Raw genomic sequence first — 27,860 nt, 5'->3', positions numbered from 1 at the left:
CATTGTGATCGTACTTACATAAGTATACCTAATTTCAGCTTAATTGTTAGAGGAGAACTGGTTTTAAATTCAGTTGCAAGATTTATCTCATACTAACTAACAAGCGAAGTGCGTGTAAAAATGGTACGCATATCTTTTTTGCGACTAGTTTTCTTAGAGTATTATACCATTTTGGAATCTTGGATAGTTGCGTCAACTTTACAAAAAACTTGCCGCAGTAGTGTTCATACTTTTTTTTTACATAACTACGAGTCAAAGTTGAGTGAAAGTAAAAATCGTTCAAAATTTTAAGGAAATATCATATTTTGATTAACTTTTGTGTAAAAATTGCAAGGATTCTGGGGGTTTTAAGGATTGGGGTGGACAGCAGCACTACTTAGGTTGCCGATACAAACAAAAAAACAGAAGTATTTAAAAAATTGTGGCCGTGGTAATGTAAAATATCATAAGGGGTGTCAATTTTCGAAGAATTTCATAATTTATTGTGTAACTTCAAAAATAATTAAGATAGATTTTTTTTCTTATTTTTCCTAAAGTAGTCATGACTATGTCCACCCTGTGGAGCCGGCTTATCGTTGAATTTTGGGACACGTTGTATAAAGCTCTTGTATTCGCGTTGTGGTTGTCTAGAAGTCCTTTTTATCTCGTAGGTTATGTTGTTTGATGACAGCAGAATGTGATGTAAACGTCCCAGGGTCTGTGATAAATAAGGCTTAGCTATTATCGAGTATGGATGTTGGCTGCTGTGGATTTTGAGAGGTTTGAAAAGTCTGAAATCTCATAATAAAAATCCAGTGATGAATGATTTGCAAAGTTGGAAAGAATGATAAGTTATGAAGGTTTGGAAATGCGTAAGAATAATAAAAATAGGCCTCGAAGCAAATTTTTCATTTGCTTTGCTTCATTTAAAGGCAGATTGTTTTGTTGTTATCGGAGTAGGTCAAGTTTTATTTAAATTTTAAAGATTGCTTCAATAAGTATTTTATTATTCTTATGTCCTTTGTGCAAGAAAAAGCCAAAACGGTGAACGGCTTCTACACAATGCGGACTCAACCAACGCCTATATTTTATCTTCCTAATGATAAACATTTCAGTATTGGGTGTAAATATAATTATTGTTTAAGTATTACCTTATTGTTCACAATACATCGTTATTATATGTAGTTAGATACAAAAAGTTGAACAGGATTGTAGTATAGTTAATTTTATCATAGCATTACATCTTACTCTTTACATTCCTTTAAATGTTTTAAGGTAAACATTGATTACATGTAAAACGATTGTGAAATGCGTATCAAATGGAAAATAAATTACTTTGAAAATATCTTTGTATTATTTGGTGTAATAGTGTGAGGAGAATTGGCTAACAAAAGTAGAACTCAAAATATACATAGAATAACTATATTTTGTTGTAATATCCAACAACAACAGATTCTTAGTGCTAAATATAATTCAAGTTTCTCTAAGTATCAGGCACAGCATACACATTTAAAAAAAAATTATCACATTCAAATTAAATAATAAAAATTGGTATACATAATCAAATCACTGAATAAAATAAAATAATATGCGCTAGTTCATATTGTAAAAAATATTTCTAAACATGCAATAAGATGTCTCACAGCGTAGATTTGGAACATTTCATCAAACCTAAGTACGTATTAAGGCCACAATCGTAGAAAGTAAGTATAAAACTAGCACCGCAGATATAAAATCAGTCGTGATTGCACAGATCGTAATTTACTCAGACACAAGTAATAACAACGAGCAATGGAAAGACAGATGCTTGGCGTTTCCCTACAAGATCACAAAAGGAACGAGTGGATCAGAGATAAGACGAGGATCAGCGACGTGGTGGAAGAGATTGAGAGCCGTAAATAGAGATGGGCAGGGCACATTGCACGGATGAACCAGGATCGCTGGGCCAGAAAGACCCTGGAGTGGAGACCCCGCAACAACACCCGCGGCAGGGGAAGACCGCCTAAACCAAGGCTGCTCAACCTTTTGAAGAGACGGGCCAAACGGTGGATTCAGTCGTTAACGACGGGCCACCTACATTTTTGACAGCTAACTTCAGAGAGATCTTAAAGTTTGTACTGTGCTCGGCGGGATTTTTTATTTGGTGCGTTTTTTTTTCCAACTGTACATGCGCAGGCCACTTAAAATTCTTTTGGGGGACATACTGTGGCCCGCGTGCCTGGAGTTGAGCAGCCTTGGCCTAAACGATGGACAGACGATATCCGACAGCAGGCTGGAGTGAACTGGATGCGTGTGGCCAGGGACAGAAGTCGGTGGAGGGTTGAAGAGGAGGCCTATGTTCGAAGGCGAACCCAAAGTCTGACAGATAGAGATAGAAGTAATTTTTATGAATTTCCAGATTCATAACATTTCATTTTAGTTCTAAAATCATTTCGAAAATTTGGTTAAAAATTATATAACATGTAAAATGTGTAAAAAAAAAATCTCACTTGTCCTTTGTATGTATTCCACAGCTACTATTAAATCTATTCTTAAACATAGTGGTTGTTTGTATAATATTAACTAATACATTCGACAAAATTATTGTGACGTTACATTCTATGACATTCACGCATATAACGACACTTCCCTTATTGAATATGAAGTTTCTAACACATGGCGATTTTGCAAGTTTAAGTAACAATCGGGCAGGATGTTGCGTTAGCAAAAGGCATAAAATGGGTATATAACAATGGCAGTAACATTTAAAAATTGTATCACATTTTCTTATTGTCGCGACGACGTCTATACAAAATAGACAAAAAGGCTGTACTCAACGTACTACTTACGATAAATTCGAAAGTTCTTAGTTGTAGAGATTCGAACAATAAATTCACCTAAGAGATTCTCAACTTTTGCTAACGCCTCATTCTACACAAAATAACCTAAATAAGATCATAAAATATTAAGCATGTGATGGCAGCGAAATGCAATAGAAAATATGTCATAGAAAAATATAACTTATTCAAAATCTATGAAACCTAATTCACCAATAGTGTAAAGATTCAAATTCAATAATGAATTTGAAACGACGACAAAACTCGACACAAAATTGACAATGTGGAAAAAGTATTTTCAGATCCGTTGCACATTATTCAACGATAGGAACGTGAACATAATTTAAACCTATTAAGTAACTTCATCACTGGCTGCTCCCGTGTGCTTGAGGTTCTTGAGGCGCATATTTCTTCTCGTATGCCTGAAATACACGTGAAAGTTTGCTTGAAGTGATTTTATTGTAAAGTTATTCACTGTACTTCTGTAGCGAACCCACACCACACAAGCATATATTCGCATATTATATATTCAAGGATCCCCTATAACCCTGAAATATCTTAAACAATATTGTTGGAATTACAAATAAATTAATCAAATTACAACTGACCTGTTGCGCAACGCGCGCGAGTGAGTCTGCCATAGAGCGGCCGGTCTGCTCGACCATCGCGCGAAGCACGCCTCCTTCCTTCTGCAGAAGGTTGTGCGGGTGGTCGAACTCCACCATTTGACCTGCGTCCATCACTAGCACCTGGAAATAAACGAAGTTTTAGTAGAAGGAATTTTAACCCTTAAGTAACATCCTTATTTTTGGTTACACTTTGAACACCCTGGGGTAAAAAAATACCCCATACGGAAATTGAAAATTTTTAAGTAAATATTTAAAATCAATTTAATTTGTGATTTACAGTGTATTAATGGACTCACTAAATTATACTATTGTTTTAAAAGAACGTCTATCTAGCGTAAAGAAACATCTTAAATCAATCATAACAAAAAACAAATATTTTTTCGTTGGCAACTAATAGTCTCCACAATAGTCTCCTAAAAAAATCTTGGAAAGTTATTGTGGGAACCAAAAACTTTCACTAATCGGACATTGAATAGATGTTTTATACATATTGTAGACACAAAATGAAATAAAACGAAAATTTCTGGCTTTATAATAAAGAAAAATAAAACAACTTTTTTTTTATAAAATTATGAAAATAGGTATTTTTTATTTATTTTATTTCTAATTTTTCTTTTCAAAACACATCAGACACGCTGAATTATTACATAATTATCACCATTGGGCTCTATTTCTGTGTCGAAAAGAAAAAGTATCATGTAAATCAAGCTCTATTTATTTCTTTGCATTTTCGAGACAACGTGCTGCTAAATCGTCATATAAATTTTTACTAATTTTGTTTAAATATTGTAAAAACCTATTCATAAGATGTTAGGTGATGATAAATTAAAGCATGCGTAACTAACACCCTGGGGTAATTTTCCACCCCACCTACCTGTACAAGCCAAACAGATGAGTTTTTTTCACATCCCGCGTCTACGAGCTTAAAGCGCACACTTTGCATTGAGAATACACAAAACGACATTGCACTAACTTCGGTAGAAAAAAAGATATGTCCATTTTTATGCGCCTGGGGTAAAAAATTACCCCACGGTGTTACTTAAGGGTTATACATAATTGACGCCTTCACTAAGTTTGTAAGAAAAAAACTATGTACGAGTAAGATATAGTTTAATTACAAGTGCTTACCTTATCCGAATCCATAACAGTGTGGAGCCGATGAGCAATCGTAAGTACAGTGCAGTCTGCGAACTTATTCCTTATTGTAGTTTGTATCAACGCATCAGTTCTGTAAAAATTTTGGAACAATTTATCAAGTCTCAGTTTAAAAACAAAACCAAGTGAAATATTTGATAGTAGCGCTCTCTTGTAAATGAAGGTAGTCCAACGTGGCAAAAATTGGAACTAACAAACCAGTATAAACAGTGGCGCTCTCCTGACAATGTCATAGTTGGGACAGTTCAATGTTGGACATCTTTATACCTATGTAGCAATCACGGTTTGACTCATCACATAGCGGATAACAGTCCTTCGACATAATGACTTTAGCATTGTAAAATTTAAGTTAATCATTTACTTACTGAGGGTCGACGTTGGCAGTAGCCTCGTCGAGCACCAGTAATCTGTTGCGGCGTACGATAGCGCGCGCCAAGCACACTAATTGCCGCTGGCCCACCGAGAAGTTGCCGCCGCCTTCCGAGATGCGAGAACTCAAACCGGCTGGCAGCTCCATCACTGCTTCTTTCAGCTCCACCTGGAACGAAGAGAGCATACTCAAAATATTGTTGCCATAGTATATGGAATTATGAATACACATAAAACTAAACAGTGACATCTAGTTATAGTTGTAACTAGATGTCACTGTTTATCGGAAGTCTGACCAACGGTGTCAATATCGGACAATTATTGACGTTTAAGAGAGGATTGTGCTCTTGAGTTGAAGGCTATGGGCCTGATAATGAATTGTAATATCATTCAAATAGCACAACGGTTGACAAAGAACGAATCTGGGATATTTTGTGGGTAGCGCAGAACAAGTCGTAGTGGCAATCCATCACAGACCTTTATCCAGCGGAAGACGGAATTAGATTGAAACGAGAACAGAAGCATAAATTCGTGTCGTATCGGTTGAAAAACGGCTGTTCTAGTTCTTTTGGGGGAGTTTGTATTACATTTTATGGGCTTAAAGTGTGTTTACCGAAGTGTAAGCAACGCTTGCGCATCATAGATCCGCAATCTGTGAGGATGTGTAAAGCCCGTTCTGTGAGCACGTAGATTTTTGTCCAATGACCCCAAGCTACCCATTCCTTATCGCTCGCGCGTAATTATATTGCTGTCGCGACTATGCGCTCGCAGTGAGTGCAACATAATGAGGGCTATCGTTTTAGCGCTCACCAGTTAGCGCCACTGTAGAGTAAGGTCCTGTCACTTGCTAGTAGCGAAGACAGTGGCAGCAACTGGTGAGCGCTAAAGTGGTAGGAGGACTATCGCATTTGCACTTATCAAGATGGCGCCACTGTAGAGTAAGGTCCTGTCAATAGCCAGGGGTGCCAACTGTTAAGTATAAAAACGATAGCCCTCATTACGCGCGAGCGATAAGGATGGGTAGCTTGGGGTCATTGGACAAAATTCTACGTGCTCGCAGACCAGACTATAGTAGTATTTCAGGATAGTTGGTTACCTCCTCGAGAGCGCGCCACAGCACCTGGTCGGGGTACTCGTCGAAGGGGTCGAGGTTGTGGCGCATGGAGCCCGAGAACAGCACGGGCTCCTGCGGGATGATGGGACCCCAAGCTACCCATCCTTATCGCTCGCGCGTAATTATATTGCTGTCGCGACTGTGCGACGGGCGCCCGCAGTGAGTGTGCGAGCGCGACAGCAACGCGATAAGGATGGGTAGCTTGGGGTCATTGGACAAAATTCTACGTGCTCGCAGACCGAGTATAGTAGTATTTCAGGATAGTTGGTTACCTCTTCGAGGGCGCGCCACAGCACCTGGTCGGGGTACTCGTCGAAGGGGTCGAGGTTGTGGCGCATGGAGCCCGAGAACAGCACGGGCTCCTGCGGGATGATGGGACCCCAAGCTACCCATCCTTATCGCTCGCGCGTAATTATATTGCTGTCGCGACTGTGCGACGGGCGCCCGCAGTGAGTGTGCGAGCGCGACAGCAACGCGATAAGGATGGGTAGCTTGGGGTCATTGGACAAGATTCTACGTGCTCGCAGACCAGACTATAGTAGTATTTCAGGGTAGTTGGTTACCTCCTCGAGAGCGCGCCATAACACCTGGTCGGGGTACTCGTCGAAGGGGTCGAGGTTGTGGCGCATGGAGCCCGAGAACAGCACGGGCTCCTGCGGGATGATGGACACCTGGCTGCGCAGCTCGTGGAGACCCATCGACGCCGTCTCGCGCCCGTCGATTATGATCTCGCCCTCGATTGTTGTCAGCCTGAGAAACGAGATTAGATTTATAGAAGGGCTTAGCAAGGTACATGGATACTCTTCAGGCTGTACGCTAAAGCATGATTCAACGCGGGCATGTGTTCCACCTATAACTTGCATCGCATCGATGTTCATCTAAAGCCCGGTCGCCGAGCACGTAGAATTTCGTCCAATGACCCAAAATTATCCATCCTTATTGCTCGCGCGTAATTATATTGCTGTCGCGACTGCGACGGGCGGCGCAGTTAGTGTGCGAGCGCGACAGCAACATAATTAGCTATTACTATTAGGTAGCTTGGGGTCATTGGACGTAGAATTTACGTGCTCGGCGACCGGACTATACCGACGCATGTGCTTCGTGTTAAGGTGCATCCAAACATGGCGTATGGGCTCAAGAACCTTTACATCACGGGGTGGAAACGCCATAGAGTTTGACAGCTCCATAGAGAGTGAATTTTTTTGACAGTTCCGAGAGGAAGTGACTTTTTTTATAGTTGTCTTCTGTATGCGACAGTGGTCTTTTGCATGTTAGAAACCTTAGAAACCTTTTCGAATTACAACTTCAGCTTTTATTCATAAATTATTTTATTGAATCTATGTGATTTCTATAAATTAAATGGTTATTTAAAAGTATAATAATTCAAAGTCGTAATTTTCACTTTAATCACTTTAGTTCCGTCTCAAGTCTACAACTGTGACATTATNGTGGTGAGAAACATGTAGATCTGGCCTGCTTACAGTGGAGTGGACAGAACCAACGTGAGAGTGAACGTGTGAATTTATGGAGAACATTAAACTATTTTACTATAACATATTTTATATGAGTTACATACAAATGTCAATCCGTGAGTACATAATGTAAAAACTAAAACAATGTACTGTTATCACAACAGTAACTGTAATCTTTTAAAATCCAGTAGTTTTATTGCTTATTGATTTTCGTAAACAAAATATTTCATGTTATATTTCATCAATAAAGTTTTATTTTATACTTCAATAGTTTTATTTTTAAACACATTACATGAAACGGAACGGATCATAAAAAAAGTATGAGAGGTATATATTTAATCTGTGGGCGGCAGACGCCATATTGTTTACAGCGCCACCTACTGGACAATCTAGCTCGGTACCAGTTTGTTTATCGTTCAACAAATACTAGGGCCGTTTCCTATCTGTCTTTAGACATACTCTCTAATCTGTGCTTTACATCCCCTGCCGCGGTTGTAGAGCGAGACTACGACGCGTCTGTATCACGCTGCGCTGCTCATGCCTATTTTACGACACAAACGGACGCAAGCGCGATTTTAGCGCAGGCGCATATAGCACACACACATGGAATGGATGTCTAAGCACAGGTCCTTAAGCAAGCTAAACTGAACTAAAACTAACTTTATCTCCTACATAGTAGTGTCTAGTTTTACACATACTAACCTGAAGAGCGCGTTGATGAGCGAAGACTTGCCAGCGCCGGTGCGTCCGACGATGCCGACTTTCTCCTTAGGCAGGATTTCAAAGCACAGGTCTTTGAGTACAGGCGGCTCTCCGGGCGCGTAGTACAGGAACACGTGCTTGAACTCCACGCGTCCGGCGGACGGCCAAGATGGCGGCGGCTTCTTGTCCGGCTCGGACGTTAGAGGCGGCTCCGGCTCGATGTTGGAATACTCTTGTATTCTATAAAATAAAAGTTGCATTTTTTAAATTCCGCTAACCCCTCGTGATAAACATTCTTTCAAAATAAAAATCACTTACACACGTTATAAATAACGTAGTCGTCAACACAAGATCCAACGCATTGACAGAACTAAAATAAAATAGTTCACTTTGAAATAATGAAAAAAAAACTGTTTAATTCAAGCTTCGGGACTACAAGACAAGTTAACACTACGAGATCCGACAGCGTACTGATGCAACTCGGCAGCCATTTTGTTAACTCCTCTCAGTGGCGCCACCTACTACGAGTTTATTATTCAGACGTCGGAACTTCGGAAGTCAAGTGACTTCCGGCGGCAGCGATGTCACTAAACAATGGCGTTTTAAGTGTATGCATCTTTATTAATATTTTTAACCACTTTATTATATCTTGACGATATTATTTTTTTTGCTTAGAAACAAAATTTTTCAAAAATAATTTAAGTATATTTTTTATACGAACCTTTCAACGCTAGTCATTTGATTCTCCAGTTCCGTGGACTGCCGCATTCCCCACTGGAACATGCCGGTGAGACCCATCGCTTGCGTTATGGCCAGACCCACATTACCACCATGTTCAGCTAAAAAGCAATAATCACTACATGTTACAAAATAAACTCTTCCAACGCGTCTATGAAGATCAAAAACTATTGAACGGATTTTTGTACAGTTTTCAGCAATAGATAAGAATTTTATGAGGACGGTTTAGGAATATAATTTAAAGGAGAAAAACCTAGGATAGGGCAATGGCTAGTATACAATAATGCTACATGCTCAAATGAATAATTGAGTATTTCTGTCTATTTTCACTAAAGAGTATACGCAATAGTAACTTACTTTGTCCAAAGACGAGGAAACTTAACGTAACCACTGCTATGTATACGACGCACACGAGATCCAGCCAGAAACCAAACGCTCTGGAGCTGGCAATGAACAAATACCTGGAACAAAGGTGAAAATAATCAAATCAGTTCAAATCTTATAACTTATTGATCATATGGTTATTACTTGAGTGTTTTCGATAATAAGTTTATAGGTTAAATTCTTGGATAGGACAGACACATTAAAAAGTCACTTCGAAATATTATAGGACACGTTAAGATACCAGACATTGTGGCGGCGAAAATTACATTTAACAACGATATTATAGCAACTACTCTTAGGCTGGGTTGCACCATCTTACTTTAACTTTGATAAACGTCAAAAGTCTGTCAAATTCCATACTAAAACACCGGTTATCGTTATAGTTACGGTCAAAGTTAGGTGATGCAATTGAAATTGGGCCTACATATGCAGTGATTTTAAAGTTAGATTAGCAACTCAGAAGTTCTGGTTTAGTTTCAGAATCTTCAATAATATTTTTTCTAGGAGAACTATTCCTCTTTACATTTACTTACCAAGCTGAACTGTGAAGGTCCTGGTGATTGTCGAACTCTCTAATCAGAGCCTCTTGCGCGCCGAATGCTCGGATCGTGGTGATTCCTTGCAGCGACGCGTTCAAGTGAGAAAACACCGGGCTGCGAGCTGGGGACAAACGCACACTCATAGCATTGTTGTTTGGTTTAACCATCATCGGCCGTTTAGTGTAGTGGTTCAGAACGGACTACTATGCCGTGAGGTCCCGGGTTCGATTCCCGGCCGAAATTGAAATGATGAATTTAATTTCTGTGACGGGTCTGGGTGTTTTCTATGTATAATATGTATGTATTTACAAAAAAAAAAAGTATTTAAGTATGTTTATATCCGTTGTCTAGTACCCATAGTACAAGCTTTGCTTAGTTTGGGACTAGCGGCGCAATGTAAAAATGTCCAAGGATATTATGTCCAAGGATATTATCAATAAACCATGTTAATTTAGTAATTACATTATTTTGAACTTTATTGCTTTGTGTTAAGTTCCAAAGGCAATAAAAAAATTGAACTGCTTGTCTGGTTTTTAACATTTTTGAATGGCAAACGTGTTAAATACCGTGTCGCTGGGGTTATTGTCTATTTGCCACAAAGTCGATTCATAACACTTTCGTAAGTTTCGTGTATTGAAACTTTGAAAGTAAATTCGTCACAAACGAGCGCAATTGGAAACTCTTATTGGCACATGCTTTTTACAATCCGATCCAGTTAACTGCGCACCTCGCTGGAACGAGAATCCCTTGCACTCACCCGCGTTCGTCCTGTCCCGTACCAGTGCGTCGATGTGACGTCACGGCTGCCAGGTAGGCGCAGTTAACTCGACCGGATTGTAAAGTTGTAAAACACTGAACCGTCCAGCTATGACATTGACAGGGGGCGCTATTATCAATACTGGTTACTATTTCAGATTTTTGCCATTTGTCGTTTCAAAATCGTTGGACTATACTGTATTTGTATAGCGAGCTGAAAATCAGTGTTCTGCCCTTTTCAGGGCAGTGTTTACATTGAGCTCTTTGCTTTTTGCATCGCTGCGACACACATCATGCAGGAAGTATTCTTCCACTTGTTACTGCTTTTGTTTGTTTTATGCATGCTTATATAACTAGTATTCTACTGTATTCTATTCTTTTCTTATTATTGTTATGCTGCAACTTTACTCTTTATGTGTGTTAAGTGTATGCAAATAAATGATTTATCTATCTATCTATTTCCACACGGGTGTGACGTGTCAACTCCGTGGCAAACTAACAATAGGCCGCTATGGGCGCTCAGAGATGACTCACTCACACCCTCGAGGCGCTTGATGCTGCGCGACGACGCCAGGTAGAAGATGCGCAGGCCGTAGAACACCACGCCGATGGCCAACGTCGGTAGAAGCAGCCAGTAGTTCACCACTGCCACTACCACCACGATACCGATCAGGGATAGACCGATCTAGAGCAATAGATAAAATTGAAGTTATAAAGTCGTTTATTTTTTTTTAATTAGGCATATTTATTTATTTATTTTCCATATAAATACACACAGTAAGCATTAATATTTTCTGCCAAACTGTGACACAGTTTGTCGGCAGCAGTTCTCACAATACTGTTATTACATATCCTCTAAATAACATTATACGTATAGGTACAGACGACGGCACGCCAAGTAAAACACCTAGGTTGAATTGCACCACCCCACCCCAATCGCGACCACAACAACCGGTGCCTTCTATATGGAGTTTGACAGACCCTTGACGTTTGTTAAAGTTAAAGTAAGATGGTACAACCCACCCCAAGGCCTCTTTTCTTACTGATATGAAAAGCGCTCATAAGCCTTACTATACAATTTGGGAAATATTGCAATGGATCACAGCAAATAAAAAAAGGTAACAGTAATGCACCACCTAGCAATAAATGGAAAAGAAAGAAGCGAAAAAGGAACAAAAAAAAGCAGTGGCCAAATTACATAAGGCCCACTTATACACAGCATATTTCATTGACTACTACCCGTATTTACAAACATTACAATGAGGTCTCGCGTGGACGTGACTCACGAACCAATCACAGAGCTCTATTCAACGTGTGCGTTCGATTTGTTGCTTTAAGCTTTGTTTGTGAATACGGGCGTACGTCTCTTCTTAGAGTAGGCGCACACCGTTGATTTTTCATCGGCCGATAGTTTAGTCGGGCAGTTGTTCAGTATGGGCATGTATGGGAGTGCGCACACTACGCCGATTCGATTTGGCCGATTCTTCATAAAATTTAAAATCGGGCACAACTATCAGCCAACTAAAAATCAACGGTGTGCGCCTACTCTAATCGCTTATGATCATCAACGCGCGCTACTTTCTCGTGGGTGTCGCAAAAGGCGACTAAGATACAAACATGCGTTCATCAGGCCTCCCCAACAAACGGGTACGACCGGGGTGGTAAGGTGGCGAAATCCTGCTTTTGCCTCTGGTAAATTAGTACTCATGCAGTGGAGACTAACGCCCGTATTCACAAACATTACTATGAGGTCTCACAGTGCGCGTGGACGCACAGGGTGACACACAAACCAATCAGAGAGCTCTATTCAACGCTGTGCGTTCGATTGCTGCGTCACTTATGCAAGCATCGTTTGTGAATACGGGTGTAAATATCCTGATTATGGTGCACGATGAAATAACATTTCAAAGGTAAAATAGATCAAATCACCTGCAAGACATCAAGCAAAGCCGACGGCAGGACCTCGTCAACAGCGCCCATATCCTTCGAGAATCTGTTCAGGATTCGTCCAGAAGGGTTGACGTGGAAGAATCGCATTGGCGCACGCGTGATTGCTCCAAACATGTTATTGTGTAGACGGGTTGACGCTCGCATCGCCATCGAAAAGAACATGAACGAACGTAGCAGCGATATAATCACTAACGCCACCACCATACCTGGGGAGAAAAAGTAAATAAATATTTAAATATTGTGATTAAAAAATCTACCTTATAGTTTTAAAGCTACGGTTGAAAGTCGTGGTTGCTAAAATCATTGATATTGTAATTTCAACCGTAGCGTTAAAACTTTAAGGTACTATCGCCAACAGTGTTAACTGCCCATTGAAAATCATGTCATCTCGTTCTATTGCAAAGAATCGCCATTTGATTAGAGCGAGAGCAAAAACGGAAATGGATAGTGTGGGCGTGTGTACATTATTATTTACCACGTAAAAATCCCTTGCTGTGCCGTCCCGATAATGGGCACAGAACCATATGGTTCTGAAACTTGGCCTCTCACAATGGGCCGTATAAGGAAACTCAAGTCGCACAGCATGCTATGGACAGGGCTATGCGCGGATTCTTTACGAGATCAATTCTAAACCAGGCCTGTTCATCTCCCCGAGTAGGCATCGGAAACAAAACACGCGCGTCGGGCCTCGCCGGCATGGCTAATCCGCAAGGAATTCAGGAGCGAGCAGTGACCTGAGTGAATTCGGTTGCAATGGTTTTTTTCTAGTATGCAAACGAAACGGTGCTCGACTAAAGCTAAATTGCACTATATTGTAGACTATATTGAGTAAACATTTTTAAGTACCTTTGTGAAGAAATTCAATATTGTAATCATGTCAATCACTCACCAGTATAAATATAAATGCAGTCGTAGCGCGTCAGGCCGCCGGGCTGGTATTGCACGTCCTCCACGAGTCCCTCCCTTATCAAAGCCTCCCTTTCAATTGGCCCTGTGATATTCCTTGCCAGGACTAAGGAGTCTACTAATTTTGTGCTGTACGCCTCTTCGTTATTTACCCTGAAAACATGAAATATTATTAATGTTTGTCATCGGTTCGGTTTTGTTCCCTGAGTGCCCGAGCAACTAACTGCACGCAGGACGATTTAATAACTTCAACTAAAGCTTTAGCTCATCCGGCCGAACGGCTAAAGTGTTTTTTTTTATACAATTATACTTAACGATGAATCACAGATATACTGAATTTGATTTAACACATACTTGGTATAGAAGACTGAATTGTGATAATAGAAAACAATCACACTAAGGCTGGGTTGCACCACCTAACTTTAACTTTGACAAAAGTCAAAAATCTGTCAAACTAAAACATCGGTAATCGTTATAGTTACGGTCAAAGTTAGGTGGTGCAACTCAGCCTAAGAAGCGTTAAAGCCCGGTCTGTGAACACGTAGAATTTTTTCCAATGACCCCAAGCTACCCATTTTTATCGCTCGCGCGTAATTATATTCCTGTCGCGACTGTTCGACGGGCGCCCGCAGTGAGTGTGCGAGCGCGACAGCAATATAATTACGCGCGAGCGATAAGAACAGGTAGTTTGGGGTCATTGGATAAAATCATACGTGCTCACAGACCAGACTATAGTAACAAAATGTATCTTACCAAAAGCTGGTCCACCAATCGGAGCCGGAGCCCAGCAGTTGCGCCAGTACAGCCACGAACGCCATAAGAAACACCAGTAGCGGATGCCCGCTGGCGCCAAGATACGCGCCGTACACTTTGCCGGACACCGCGCCCGCTGAGCGAAGTTCTGCCTCTTCGCGCCCGCCCTCCGGTGGAGCGGTCGCGGTTAGATTGTCCACTGAACTCACCTGGATCGTAAACGAATTTAAGTTACTGTTTTTTTCTGCAAATAGTCTTTTATAAAATGCTTTTATAAAGCGCGACACTACTTACAATATTCTTTGTTCGTATAAGGCTGCCCTTGAGGACTGCTCCAATTCGTTTTAATTTATTTATTTCCATGTCTAACGTCGCAACTATTAAATAACCTAACCCCTAGCGGCAGCCCGCGACTTCGTACGCGTTGATCCCGTTTAACCCCCTTAGGGGTGGAGTTTCGTAAAATCTGATCCCGTTTTACCCCCTTAGGGGTGGAGTTTCGTAAAATCATTTCTTAGCGGATGCCTACGTCATAACCTCTACCTGGATGTCAAATTTCAGCCCGATCCGTCCAATGATTTGGGCTGTGCGTTGATAGATCACTATGTCAGTCAGTCACCTTTGAGTTATATATATTTAGATATAGTAGTCCTATTCCGGTAATCCATCATTTTTCTATTAGTAAACAATGTGTTTCTATGCAGACGTCATCCATAGCATGACAGTATCCATGACTGCACACGCACACTACAATAATGACGCTCGGATCGCTCGGATCAAACTCCCCGCACCCCGCGCTTCCCTCGACCAAAAAGTGGTGGGGCGCGTCTTCGTAAATTAAACGATCTATATCCAGTGTTTTATTTATGAGGAAAGATCTACCGGATTATATTAGTACTAAAGTCAGACTACTAATTAAAATATACAACAAAAAACAAGTTATTCAGTCTACAATACATGATTTACTCTCAGTGGCGTGAGTTCTTGATGCAACTAACAGAGCTGTATTTATTGTAGCAATATCAAACTCAGTTATGATTGTTATCATCTCTCTTCCTTGTGCCAAAGTGATACCGGTGGCCGGTTTCCATTCCACCTCCCGTGCCAGAGAATTCTTAACCTTATATTCTAACCCCCTTACTAATAAAAAGTTACACAGCTTAAAACAGTGTTCAACACACTGTTTTAAAATGACATTTCCGTACTAAAAGTCATTTTAAAACACTGTTCAACGGGCGTGTAAGTTTTATTAGTAAGGGGGTAAGTGTTAGCGCTTCTGCACTGTTCATACGCGCCGAGTAAAACTGCCGCCGCGCCGCCAGTGCCGCCACCGCGCCATCAAAGCATAATTTCGCCAGCGGCGCGGCGGCGGCGCGGCAGCGGTGTTCACGCGGCGCGTATAAACAGTGCAAAGGCGCGGCGTCGTGTGCAGGAGCGCTTAAGGAGTTTCCAAATACGTACTTACCGAATGTATACTCATCTGCCTTTTTCTAAAGCTACCCTGCAGCACAGATTCCTCGGTTTCAATCGTGGGAGTCTGTTCTGGCGCCGGTTTATTTTCTTCTTCTTCTTCCCGCGCTAGCAGCGAAGCGAAGTCCAGACCTGATGCACTGAGGGTGTCGAAGTTACCCGCAGCGGCTATGGTGCCGTTCTTTAATATTATAATCTGGAACGAATTATTTCATTGTTGAAAGGCTAGACGTAGCGTACTAGACGCGTATTCGTCATTGTACGCTTGGTGTAAGCCTGTTTGCAACTCACATACTACTACGCACTGAGAATAATAGCACGTAGCGGAGGCCCTTAATCTTGATTAGGTTAGCACTTTGAAATTCTACTACACATCTACGTGGGCATGCCTCTCACTAGGTGGACCGACGATCTGGTGAAGGTCCCGGGAGGCGCCTGGATGCGAGCGGCGCAGAACCGGTCTTTGTGGAAATCTTTGGGGGAGGCCTTTGTCCAGCATTGGACGTCTTTCGGCTGAAACGAACGAACGAACGAATCGACAAAATGGCGTGATAACCGCCTATCGCGGCGCAATATGCGGTTATCACGCCAATTACACTTACACTTAAAACAAACTGACCTGGTCGACATCCCTAAGGAACTGCAGCTGGTGCGTGACGAGGATTCGGGTGGAGTTGCGCAGGTAGCCCACCACGCACGACTCGAACAGGTGTCTGCCCACGTGTGCGTCCACGGCCGATAGCGGGTCGTCTAACAAATAGATGTCCGCGCGCTTGTATACCGCACGCGCTAGAGATATGCGCGCTCGCTGGCCTGAAGAGTAAAGGAAATATCTATTAGGTTTGGGTCAGTTAATAGTTGAAACCACCAGTCAATGAGGGTTGCGGTTTTAGCGCTCTGTAGCCACCCTTACTCACACTTAGTGCTCCTGCACACGATGCCGCTGCCGCGCCGTCGCCGTGCCGACGCCGCGCTTTTATACTGTTTATAGGCGCCGCGTAAAGCCCGCTACCGCGCCGCCACCACGCCGTCAAAGCATAATTTTACCGGGCACTTTACTGTTGATAGTAATACATTGCTGGTTACGAAGATCGCACGTATTTCACTCGCAATGTATTACTAACAACAGTATAGTGGTCCGGTAAAATTATGCTTTGACGGCGCGGGAGCGACGCGGTAGCGGTGCGGTGGCGTGCTTTACGCGGCGCGTATCTACAGTGTAGGTGCGGTGGCGGCGTCGTGTGCAGGAGCGCTTACAGTGGCGTCACACTAGAAGGTGCAGATGCGATCACAAAACTATCTTAGCCACTAGCGAGTGACAAGCCTTTCCTTCATGCAGCATTTGGACCTCGCGTCTACGTATTGCCATCTGGCGGATTTTTCATTAGCGAAAACTCTCATTGCGCCAAATCTTAACCAGTGACAGCAGAACTTCTGTACAGTAGCGCCACCCTTGTCAGTGCGAATACAAGTCCTCCTTCCTCCTTAGCGCTGACCAATTGGCGCCACTACATGACGTCATAAGAATTCATACATTGTTCACCATTGCAAGACTTATTTGTTTGTGAGTATACAATTTACATGTTTGTAAATGTGATAAACTTTAAATGCCCTTTATCTAGCCTTTTAGAAATTACTTAAAAGCATAAAGGTACTTCTTACCTCCACTAAGACTGACGCCTCGCTCGCCGACAACCGTCTTGTCGCCGTGCGGTAGAAGTGCGAAGTCTCGGTCCAGCGCGCAACGGCGGACGACCGTATTGTACCGTGGCCGGTCCATCGCCTGACCGAATAATATGTTTTGCCTGACGCTGCCTGAAAAAAAAAAGATTAAAATAGTACAGAGCATAGTCTTGTATAGCTGCAATAAGGGCGATTTTGCTGAACAAGAAAAAAAGGCACATTTCAATTACCTGCGAATAACCATGGTTCCTGACTGGCGTATGAAACAGTTCCCCCTATGTGCACGCTTCCAGACTGTAGCGGTAACTCTCGTAATAACACGTGCAATAAGGACGATTTTCCAGCGCCCACTGGTCCGATCACAGCTATTAGTCTGTAGACAAATATTAATAATTAAATTTTTAGTATCGTCGAAATAAAATTTTGCCCAATAGGAATCACAAAAGTGACATCTTCAATGTTAGCGTGGCGATTCAAATCTAGAGACAATTCCCTATCTTATTGTCCTCGCTACTAACGCGCGTTAGTCGCATTTGCAAAGCACTACAGAAGTAATGCCTACGCGCTACTAACGCGCTACCTACATCGCTACAAAAAGTCGTCGTGGGCGAGGGCCCTTAGTCTGCATATTATATCTTTTTAATAGAATACTATCGACCTAACTACGTCGTCGCCTGAAACCAACAAGAAGTACAAATTTAAGATCCTGGGCGCAAAATATTTCGTATATCATATGTATAGATGAAAACCGTATAATTTCTAAGATTATTCCAAACAAGTATATACCTATTTGACTTTTCAAAATTCACACAGTCAAAGATGAAGCGAATGACGTAAATAATAAAATGAACCTTATTCCAATCACTCACTTGCCAGGTTTGATTGTCAGCGAGAGGTCTGTCAGCGTGTTCTCTGTGTGCGACACTATCCATTTCGCCGTGGCGTGCTTTAGCCTAACTCCCCTAGAGTCTTCCTCTACTCGCGTCGATAGTTCCTGGTCGTCTTCTTCGCCGGATTCGAGAGGTGCGAGAGTAGCGTTACCTGTGTGGAAATAGAGTTCATAATCGTGTGCAACTACTTATTTTATTTCAGTATCAATTTAAGGATAATTACAAATGTGCAGAGATAGCACAATGTGGTAGCAATTTTCAAACGATTCAAGCTCGATAAAAGTCATGAAATACCAGTAATTTTGAAGTATCTTAGGTCTGCAATGTCTTTTGCAAACAGTGTAGAAAGAAGCTGGTGAATTCCTACTTGGCAAAATGTCTTCCTTTGATTTTAGATTCAAACTAAAATCGCAAGGCTTTTTATGCTAAGCTGTATGTAGGTATATTCTTTAGTTTTAGTTTGGACCTTACATTTTTCCTAATAACGTTCTTTTTCAAAACCAAGGAGACTTATTTTACAAAATCAAGGGGGCAATTCCCGAAAACATCTATAAAACAAACAAAAAAAAATACTTAGATTACTTACCATTGCCTTTAGCCTCATCCTGCTTACTAGTCTCTGCCAACAAAGTTTCAGAGGTCTCGGACGCTTTGGGCGTTTCTCTCGGAGTTTCGTCCTCTTTGGCAGCCTCTTCTAAATCTTTCTTGTCTTTGGGCTTCGTGGAGGTCTGTATCTCGGCCAGGCCGGGCACTGGTTTGCTCGTGTCTTCGTACAGCATGAAGCTTTGGAGACGCTTTATTGATATGGTCGCTTCTGCTATTTGAGCAATGCCTGTAGTAGAAGATTATTTTGGTGTTAATGTGATTATTTATTATTTGATTTAGTACAGATTCAAGAAAAAGAAATGTTGTCGAATGTAAGAATAGGTGTTCCAAGTTTTATAGACACAATCACTCTGCAAACTGCAAATCTTCTATTTACTAATGTCTAGCTGATACATTGTTTGTTACACTAAGAAAAAGTATTGACGTTTTAAGAAAAGTACAGTAACACGATTCTTGTACAAGTCTAAATACTTGGGGTGTCATTTATTCCTTTATTCGGCTTCCTAAACATAGTACCCAGTTGTCTGTGCATTAACATAATTGTAGACGTGAGCCAAACTACTGTTGTTTTATTTCGTGCTAAGTGGTGTAACACGAAAAATACTGTACAATTTGTAGAATTGAAGACTTCTAACACATCTTTATGTGATCTTTGCTCATCATAATCCATCATTGCTAACAATCTCACAACAAAGCAGTCTTAACAATGTACGATAAAACCATTTGCAACAATAATGGATAGTTAACAATGAATACAAAGCAAGAGGATAAAAAACAGTAGAATATCATTTTCATATACTCTTATGTCGCAAGCGTTCAAGTTTTTCATAAAAAGTAATGATAACAGTCCAGTCAACTACTGACCGATAGAATTGTTTTTTCAATCAATAAACCTCACGGTCGTCTGTTACTTTTAGAAAAATAATATTTAGATAATTTTATAAAACCTACAGTTGTACGTGATAATTCCTTCATAATCAAATGCACACATCTGTCTACAGCCCTTTTATCATAATGTATCGATCAGTGCAATATAAAACAATAAATGCATAGGTAGCAACTGCCGTCCTTGATCCTTAGATTATTCTGTCTCGATTAGTATATTACTTATACGTCACATAATGTGGCTAGTATCGCAAAGAAAGGCATTAAGTTTATGGTTCTGATATTCACCTTGGGGGAAGAACATGGTTATTTATAGTCTGTCTCAGTACATTACAAAGCTGGTGATAAAAACACCTACATTGACGACTCTTTTGGCGTTTCCAGGCTTACAATCAATAAGGTTCTGGGGACTTTTTTTATCGACAACGAGGAAGCTCTTGGCCTGTATCTCACCTGAAGGTAAGTGATGATCAGGCCGAATGTCGAAGCGAGCTTCACCCGGAATCCTCAACGATGGAGGAACTGGCTATCTTACCTCCAACTGCCGGAACACAACAATGCTGTTAACATTGTTGTTATGGCGACAGACTTAGGTAAGATGGTGGTAGATAGCCAAGCGGACTTAGAATAAGCCCAACCACCAACCAAACTGAACAGAAAAATCTGCCTCCACTGGGAATCGAACCCGGGACCTCTGCGTCTGAAGCAGGTGGTCTTACTACTAGACCAAAGAGGCGGTTACGGACTCCTTGCAGGAAGAACCGGTCATGGCCTGCCTCAGTAAATTGCACCATATGGTGATGACGAACACTTACATCGATGACACTTTTTGCGTTCGCATTATATGGCTAGAAAGTTTCGGAAAGAAAAGATGTGATTTTGTTACCCGTTTTCAACATAGGTCCCTAATTATTAAGTCTGGATGTTTGTTACTCTTTCACGCAAAAACTACTGAACGGATTTTGTTGAAAGTTTACAGTATTATTGTTTGTAACCCAAATTAACATATAGGCTATAATTTATGCCGATCTGTGACACTAAAGTTCACGCGGGTGAAGCCGCAGGCAAAAGCTAGTGAAAACATAGCTGTTATGTGTTAAAGTAGGGGCACTTAAAAATTAGGGATTGATGGTGAAAACGGGTTTGAGACTCACCTTGGTGGAAGAACACGGTCATGGTCTGCCTCAGTATATTGTAGAAGCTGGTGATGACGAAGACCTGCTTCGCGCTGATGACGTTGTTGACCAGCACGTACGCCAGGATCGAGCAGAACAGGCAGATGCGCGTCGTGAACATTATGAACGAGGTGAGCACGCCGCGGAAGTAGGATGTATAGATAGTTCCATCCACGAAGGCGCTCCCCACCAATTTTTGGTTGAGGGAAGGACGGGATGCGGGGAGTTTGATCCGAGCAATCCGAGCGTCATTATTGTAGTGTGCGTGTGCATTCATGGATGATTTAGCGCGTAACGATAACACTCAAACATTAGCGGAAGATTGGCGGGGCGCGTCTTCGTGGATGAAACGATCTATACCTCGGATCTGCTTTATTGAAACTCACCTTGAGGGAAGAATACTGTCATAGTCTGCCTCAGTATATTGTAGAAGCTGGTGATAACGAAGACCTGCTTGGCGCTGATGACGTTGTTGACCAGCACGTACGCCAGGATCGAGCAGAACAGGCAGATGCGCGTCGTGAACATTATGAAAGAAGTGAGCACGCCGCGGATGTAGGAGGTCGCGCGGATCTGCTTTATTTCTTGCCTGTTCAAGAAATTATCATATTTTAGTATACAAAAGATGGCATTTTAAAGTCCTTTGTTCATTTTATTTATTTCGTGCCTGTTCAAGAAATTATCATATTTTAGTATACAAAAGATGGCATTTTAAAGTCCTTTGTTCATTTTATGTAGTTGTTATAGCTGATATTTTACAAAAAAAAAATGAGGTTTTATGTCCTAATATCAACTGTATGCCTACAGTGAGCCACAGATCTAGGTGCCCATTTACGTTTTTTTGTTTCGATCTAATCAGATGATATTTTTTTTACAATAATAACGAGACGACATGACCATAAATGGGTAGCTGTGGCCCACTGTACATTACTTATGCAGCAGAAGTATCTAAGGTTTGTCGGATTATTACAAGACTTGTCAGTCTGTCGGCAACATACTTAACGCTCTTGAAACTCCAACAATATCGCTGATATGTAACAATAAAGCAATTAAATAGTGAAGAATACCGCTAAGCTCAATGCAAAATGTAAGGGAGAGTCCGGTAATTTGGACCAGTTTTTTTCAATCCCATTTTACACATAGTTTTCTTTTGTTTTTGCTAATGTTGATGGTATATAATTAAAGAGAAATTATTCAACTTACTATTTCATAGGTATTAATCAACACAATTGTTGTATATTTAGCACAAATCAACAAAATACGAGTTCAGAGCTTCGGTCCAATTTAGCCAACCGGTTCGATAATTTGTACCACAGGGTTACTAAATTGGATTTCAATAAATTTCAAGCCTATAAAAAAACTATGGCCAAACATTATACGATACATTCTTAACAAATTAGGTAATGAAAAGGAACAGTAGTTAATAACATAGACAATCTATATTGTTTTACACGTTATCACGATTTTGAGTAAAAGTTTTGTAATTCCAATTATCGTTACGCACACTTGTACCTAATCTACTTTGCCAGTCTTTTGCTTTCATTTATTGTTAGTCAAACATAACTACGCTATCATAACTTCAAAATATGATTTACTAAAAAAAATTTCAAAATTCTTTGGTAAAGTTCCATACAACTTGATGTGGTACAATTTAGCCGACTAGGTGATAGTGCTTTTAAAAAATCGGTAAAAAATATAGCTTATAAATACCGAAAAATGTTTCAAATAATTGTAATCCTCACTAATTTACGCTTCTAAATAATATATTAGAAACACCCTGTGATTCAATTTAACAAAATTACAAACTAAACATGCATTGTCAAAAGTTACTTGAAAACAATGAAAAAATACTTTTCAAAATAAAACACACGTGTTCGTTGTCACGGCAAAAACCACATGGCCGATATTAATTGAATTAATTTGTGTATCGCTGAGTGTTGCAATTACAGACATTCGATAAATACTTTACGAAATATGAGGGTGGTACAATTTACCCGGCGGTACAATATACCGAACTCTCCCCTATAACATTTTGCATTTGTTAATCGACTTATTATTATTTATTTCAACGGCATCTGATTACGAATTTGAAAATACTGAAAAGTTTTCTTGTACAGCTGGCTTAAGAAACGTAACGGTTAAAAACAAAAGAAAGGCAATCCCAAGGTCAAAATGTTACGTGTAATGTGTTGTTGTACACCATGTATTGTAGGACCATTCTACCGTGACGTGAAAGAAACGCGAAACTAAACTATTGTCGGACCAGTGTAATTGATATGACAAAGGTATTTCGTGTGTACGAGAGCTGTTCTAAATTGCGGACAAATTGGAGTTTCAACTGTCATTGTGTACATCAAGCAGAACTTACACGCCACACCAGCCATGTCTGATCTTGCTCTATACGTAATAGTACATGTATAAGTACGTTATCTTATGTAATACGATACGATAATACGAACCTAAAAACCTGATGGTGTCCTTCGAAGTCTATTAGGACGGCACTATAAACCGGTTCAGAACTAAATGCTTTGGATATTTTTTCCCAGTTTCGCTTATACATAGTACAGACCAGAGACGACCCGGTAAAATTATGACCTTCTACGATGAATTTACCATTACTTTCTACTCCTTTACAAGTCTGTCAAAATATCAAACTTATCCCGAACACAAAACTTAACAAACCACTGAACAATCAGTCTTAAAAACTATTAATACTAGATTTGTAGAACTTACTTTCTAGCTTTCGCGACGAGGTCCGCGAAGGGTTTCTCCCAGGTGTACATCTTGATGACCTGGATGCCTGAGAGGATCTCATTCATGAGCCGCACTCGCTCATCAGTCCTGAGAGCCGTCTTCAGTCGCAGCACCGAAGTCCGCTTGCCGAGATACGCTGCCAAAGGAAATTGTACTTTAATATGTTAATTGTGAAAAATCTAAAACGTTAAAATAACGGTATCGTTATAGCCAATGAGCTGCTGTCATACTGACATTGACGTAATGTCAATGTCACACTAGAAAACGTGAGAATAGTGGGACGCGCGCCGGACGACTCCGTGCGCTTTTATGCTAAGTGATGAATTGTATTTAAAAATAAGGCAATATTATGTAATGCGAAATTTGAGTATTCAATGGTTTATTTATGAGAATAAATCAACCGGCCTCTAACAAATACCGTGTCGAAAAGTACTCATTTCTATAACATAAATCTCATGGCTTAATGCCTCATTCTATAGACAAAATTAACACAAGGGTTTTTTTTGTACCTTTGTTTGTACCTAAAAATATTTAAATATTTGTAATAAAAATAGATTTTTTCTAAAAATTCACCATGCAAAACGTACATTTCATAGAAACTGAAGGCCTATTATTATTATGTAAATGAATCGTAGTATAAATGAAATCATCACCTTATTTACTACATGTTAGGTAAGTAACGGTTGTTTGTTTGAGAGAATACGTTATAGAAAATGCGGGCATGAGTGCGGAAAACCTTAAGTTGTCTTCCTAGATTGAAAATCAGACCAAATAGTCGAAACAGATTATAATAATATCCTGAAAGTTTTTGTAGTAAGTAAATATTTTTGTGATAAAATCCATTTCTATGCAAAAAGGATCGTAACTAAAAAAAATTTAACGTACAACCTTTAAGTAAATCATACTGACCCATGTCGATTAACATAACTTAAGTAAACAAATGGTGCATTAACACTACACTTGTTTTTAATAAATATGTTTCAATTAAGGGACGTCTACCTTCATCGATAATTTGCATAACCCAAACAATAACAATTATTACCAAAGACGCATAATATGCGATTTAGGTAGGTACAACAAAAAGTATATCTACGGTCGACTCTACAAAGTAACTTAGCTTTCGCCCGTATTCACAAACATTACTATGAGGTCTCACAGTGCGCGTGGACCCATAGGATGACACACGAACCAATCACAGAGTTCTATTCAACGCTGTGCGTTAGATTTTCTGCTTCACTTAAGCAAGCATTGAGAATACGGGCGTATGTTTCTTGTTAAAGTAAGAGATAACTTTTTGAGATAGCGACATTGGACAGTTACATTAAAAATATTCAGCTGAATAAACTTGCAAATGTTGCAATACAGTACTTATTTGTATTGCTCGCTCGTTAACACGTTTGTGAGTTTAATACGGTAGAACTATATAGCAAATATTTATCCTGAATTGTAAATTATTGTGCAACAGGCAGTATAGCTTGTTTTGCAGCCATGATCTAGTTTTGTCCCATTACGCGTCATTGGATATTTTCAAATTATTGTGCAACACACACACCAGTCCATCGCACTCTCAGTTAGTATGAAGGTTAAAACAAAATGTCTCCACCTATTAACGTTTGTTGAAAAATCGCACTAATTACAACTCCCATAAGAAGCCACGTTAAGCCTATTGTGCTGCCGCCGGTATATGCATTGTAATGAATACCAGAGACCAGTGATAAGAAGTTTGAGTCACTTAACGATTAAAGTTCATGAGGAACATGGCATGTCCTATCGTTGTCTGTTCAATAGAGGGTTTTATTGGTATTCGTTTAGAGCATATTTTACCTTGTAAAGGGATGAAGAGTAACATGAATCCGACTCCAACGACTGCCGCCCAGCTGATTTCCAGCCACATGAGGTATGTGATGATGACGGTGGCCAGCGGTCCTATCCACAGGTAGTGCAGGAATATGATGGCCACGTCGAACCGGTTGACGTCATTTGACAGGAGATTCACTACCTGGCCGACCGTCGTCTCGCCGAGAGCTGTTTTTGACAGCCTGAGCGACTGAAACAAACGAATAAATATTTAAAGACTGTTCCATGCAAACTAAAGGTCGGGAGAAATAAGAGTAACATCGATCTTCTTTTATTTTCTTTTAAATAATTTTGTTGCGAGTCCCATGATAGATGGATAACTCTGCGAGAGTGGACAATCTTGGCTTTTACTCACTATTTGAGTTTATTTTGAAGGTCGAGCTGTAGATTCTGGCTTTACAAGAGTTGTAGCAGGTGGGAATGAGAGATTGAAAAAGGGGATGATTAGCTTATTCCCATGTCTCTAAAAGCATTCCTATTTCCTACATTTCTACTAACATTTTAATATCTTCACAAATGAACTTTGCACTTTAAACTACAACATGTTAACACAACAGTTAAGATGTGTACCGGCATACTAAATTATTCGTGGCATTGGCCGTGACTGCCGAAAATTCTCGCGGTAACAATACCAACAATAGTCTCGTGTAGTACCACGCCTTATGGCATGGATCTCAGTCGTTGGACTCAGGTTAAAGTACCAGTTATTAAGAATTGAACCGGTCTCGTAACGGAATGACGTCATATACCTTGACTAAAATTAATCAAATGGACGCTAATAGCATTTTACAGGAAATGAGGAGGCGTTTGGGATCGCAGCCGAGTTGTCTGCATTTTCTGCATGTTATTGTTATTAAAAAAACTTATTTTAACATTGTCAAAGTACTACGAATGAATTTATTAGTAGTATACCGACATATAATACTTAGCAATTAAATTAACACTACAGTACGCACGCACATTATTTTAAATTCGAGCAAAAAAGGCCAGAAATCAAATGAGATGCCATAAAAATAAATTAAATACTTTTTAAAGAGCGCACTGGCTGAAAAAAACATACGGGTCGAATTGAGAACCTCCTCCTTTTTTGAAGTCGGTTGAAAAGAAAAAGAAAACGCACTAACCTTTCTGTAAATAAGTGAACAGCAAGCCACCCGGAACTTCATGCCCATATGCAGAATAGCCATCATGTAAGGGTGCACGACGAATACATTCAGAGCTGAGCAGAGCACGACGGCCCCCGCGTATAAGTACGCTTCGGTGAAGTCCATGTTCTTGTTTTCAGGACTGTAGAACTGGACCAGTTTGCCCAGGAACACTGGTTGGGCTAACCTGGTGGAACAAAATAAAAACATGAAAATACATTGACCTTTTTAGTAGTTTAAAACAAAATTGTATCTGACACTACCATATTACATGCTTACGAATAAATAAATTCATTCCAAAATGATATTCACAATATTAAAACAATATTAAATAACAATACTAAATTAGATAACCATGTAGTTTGTCGTCAATCGACAAACTACATGGTTATCTAATTAATTTTAACATTTTTAACATAATAAATAAAGTAGTAAATAATAAGTACTGGACCGCATTACAATACCTATAGAATTAAATGTTGTATACGATAAATATGCTAGGTACATAAGAAAAATAATGATATTTATCATAATTTAATTAAATTACGTTACACCTAGGTCCTGCGCCGCTTGCATTGACCGGTCTTTGTGGAAATCCTTGGGGGAGGCCTTTGTCCAGCAGTGGACGTCTTTCGGCTGAAACGAACGAACGAACGAACGAACACCTAGGTATTTGCTCATGCATAGCATGTAACAATCAGTACCTATAAATATTTAATACATAAATCGTCGGAAAATAGATGGACTAATTATGTACTAGATTACTACAGAACTAGTAAACGTACACATGCTCTACTAATTGAGACTAACATTCAAGGAGCTTTTAAACGGGCTTATTTTTTTGCAATAATAATGTGGCTGCAATTTTGACAACTAATGCCCGGCCATAACAAACACATTCAAATTCTTTACAATTTGTCCTTTCGGCCACTTATACACGTCCCACATGTAGCTTGCCCTACCACCACTTCAGGGCAAAATATCGGCAGGATACGGCTGAGCATTCTATGGCCACGTGTTGTGCTGCAGCCACACACTATAGAAAAAATATTGGTTAGAAGCCCCTAGACTCGTAAATTTGCCCGTTTAGAAGCGCCTTTATGGACTTTTAAGATTGCTAACTTCACATCGCT

The 27,860-nt window shown here is 40.2% G+C and overlaps 1 protein-coding gene across 2 annotated transcripts; it reads right to left on the bottom strand.

Moving 5' to 3' along the window:
• Positions 1-1,387: 1,387 nt before the first annotated feature.
• LOC114352168 (probable multidrug resistance-associated protein lethal(2)03659) lies at positions 1,388-26,969 on the bottom strand. Of its 2 annotated transcripts, XM_028303663.1 has the most exons (23): positions 26,707-26,969; positions 25,550-25,772; positions 23,705-23,861; positions 21,358-21,560; positions 18,892-19,137; positions 18,285-18,456; positions 17,646-17,788; positions 17,395-17,547; positions 16,352-16,545; positions 15,728-15,928; positions 14,263-14,471; positions 13,493-13,662; positions 12,583-12,809; positions 11,188-11,338; positions 9,892-10,018; positions 9,332-9,435; positions 8,958-9,075; positions 8,237-8,476; positions 6,626-6,812; positions 4,945-5,117; positions 4,553-4,652; positions 3,404-3,544; positions 1,388-3,217 (listed from the first exon to the last, which is right to left on the bottom strand). In XM_028303663.1, the coding sequence occupies exons 1-23, from the start codon at positions 26,935-26,937 to the stop codon at positions 3,161-3,163; spliced, it is 3,927 nt and encodes a 1,308-aa protein (XP_028159464.1). In that variant the 5' UTR covers positions 26,938-26,969; the 3' UTR covers positions 1,388-3,160. The 2 variants fall into 2 exon arrangements, with proteins under 2 accessions (XP_028159464.1, XP_028159466.1); XM_028303665.1 differs by lacking the exons at positions 21,358-21,560; positions 23,705-23,861; positions 25,550-25,772; positions 26,707-26,969 and adding an exon at positions 20,085-20,093.
• Between the last annotated feature and the right edge of the window lie 891 nt (positions 26,970-27,860).

The sequence above is a fragment of the Ostrinia furnacalis genome, unplaced genomic scaffold, assembly GCF_004193835.3.
Source record: "Ostrinia furnacalis isolate ACB-3 unplaced genomic scaffold, ASM419383v2 OfSCF1268, whole genome shotgun sequence".
In the NCBI taxonomy this organism is placed as follows: domain Eukaryota; kingdom Metazoa; phylum Arthropoda; class Insecta; order Lepidoptera; family Crambidae; genus Ostrinia; species Ostrinia furnacalis.
The sequence above is the reverse complement of the archived record's forward strand: the minus strand, read 5'-3'. Positions and strand labels throughout refer to the sequence as shown.

What these genes read in the sequence shown, in the direction of transcription:
- LOC114352168 (XM_028303663.1), bottom strand. Translation starts at nt 26,937, where the DNA reads ATGTTTTTATTTTGTTCCACCAGGTTAGCCCAACCAGTGTTCCTGGGC. An exon ending in CTCGTCGCGAAAGCTAGAAA is followed by an intron (nt 21,561 to 23,704) that starts GTAAGTTCTACA and finishes TTTCTTGAACAG; the next exon opens with GCAAGAAATAAAGCAGATCC. An exon ending in CTGCATTTATATTTATACTG is followed by an intron (nt 12,810 to 13,492) that starts GTGAGTGATTGA and finishes TTTTCTCCCCAG; the next exon opens with GTATGGTGGTGGCGTTAGTG.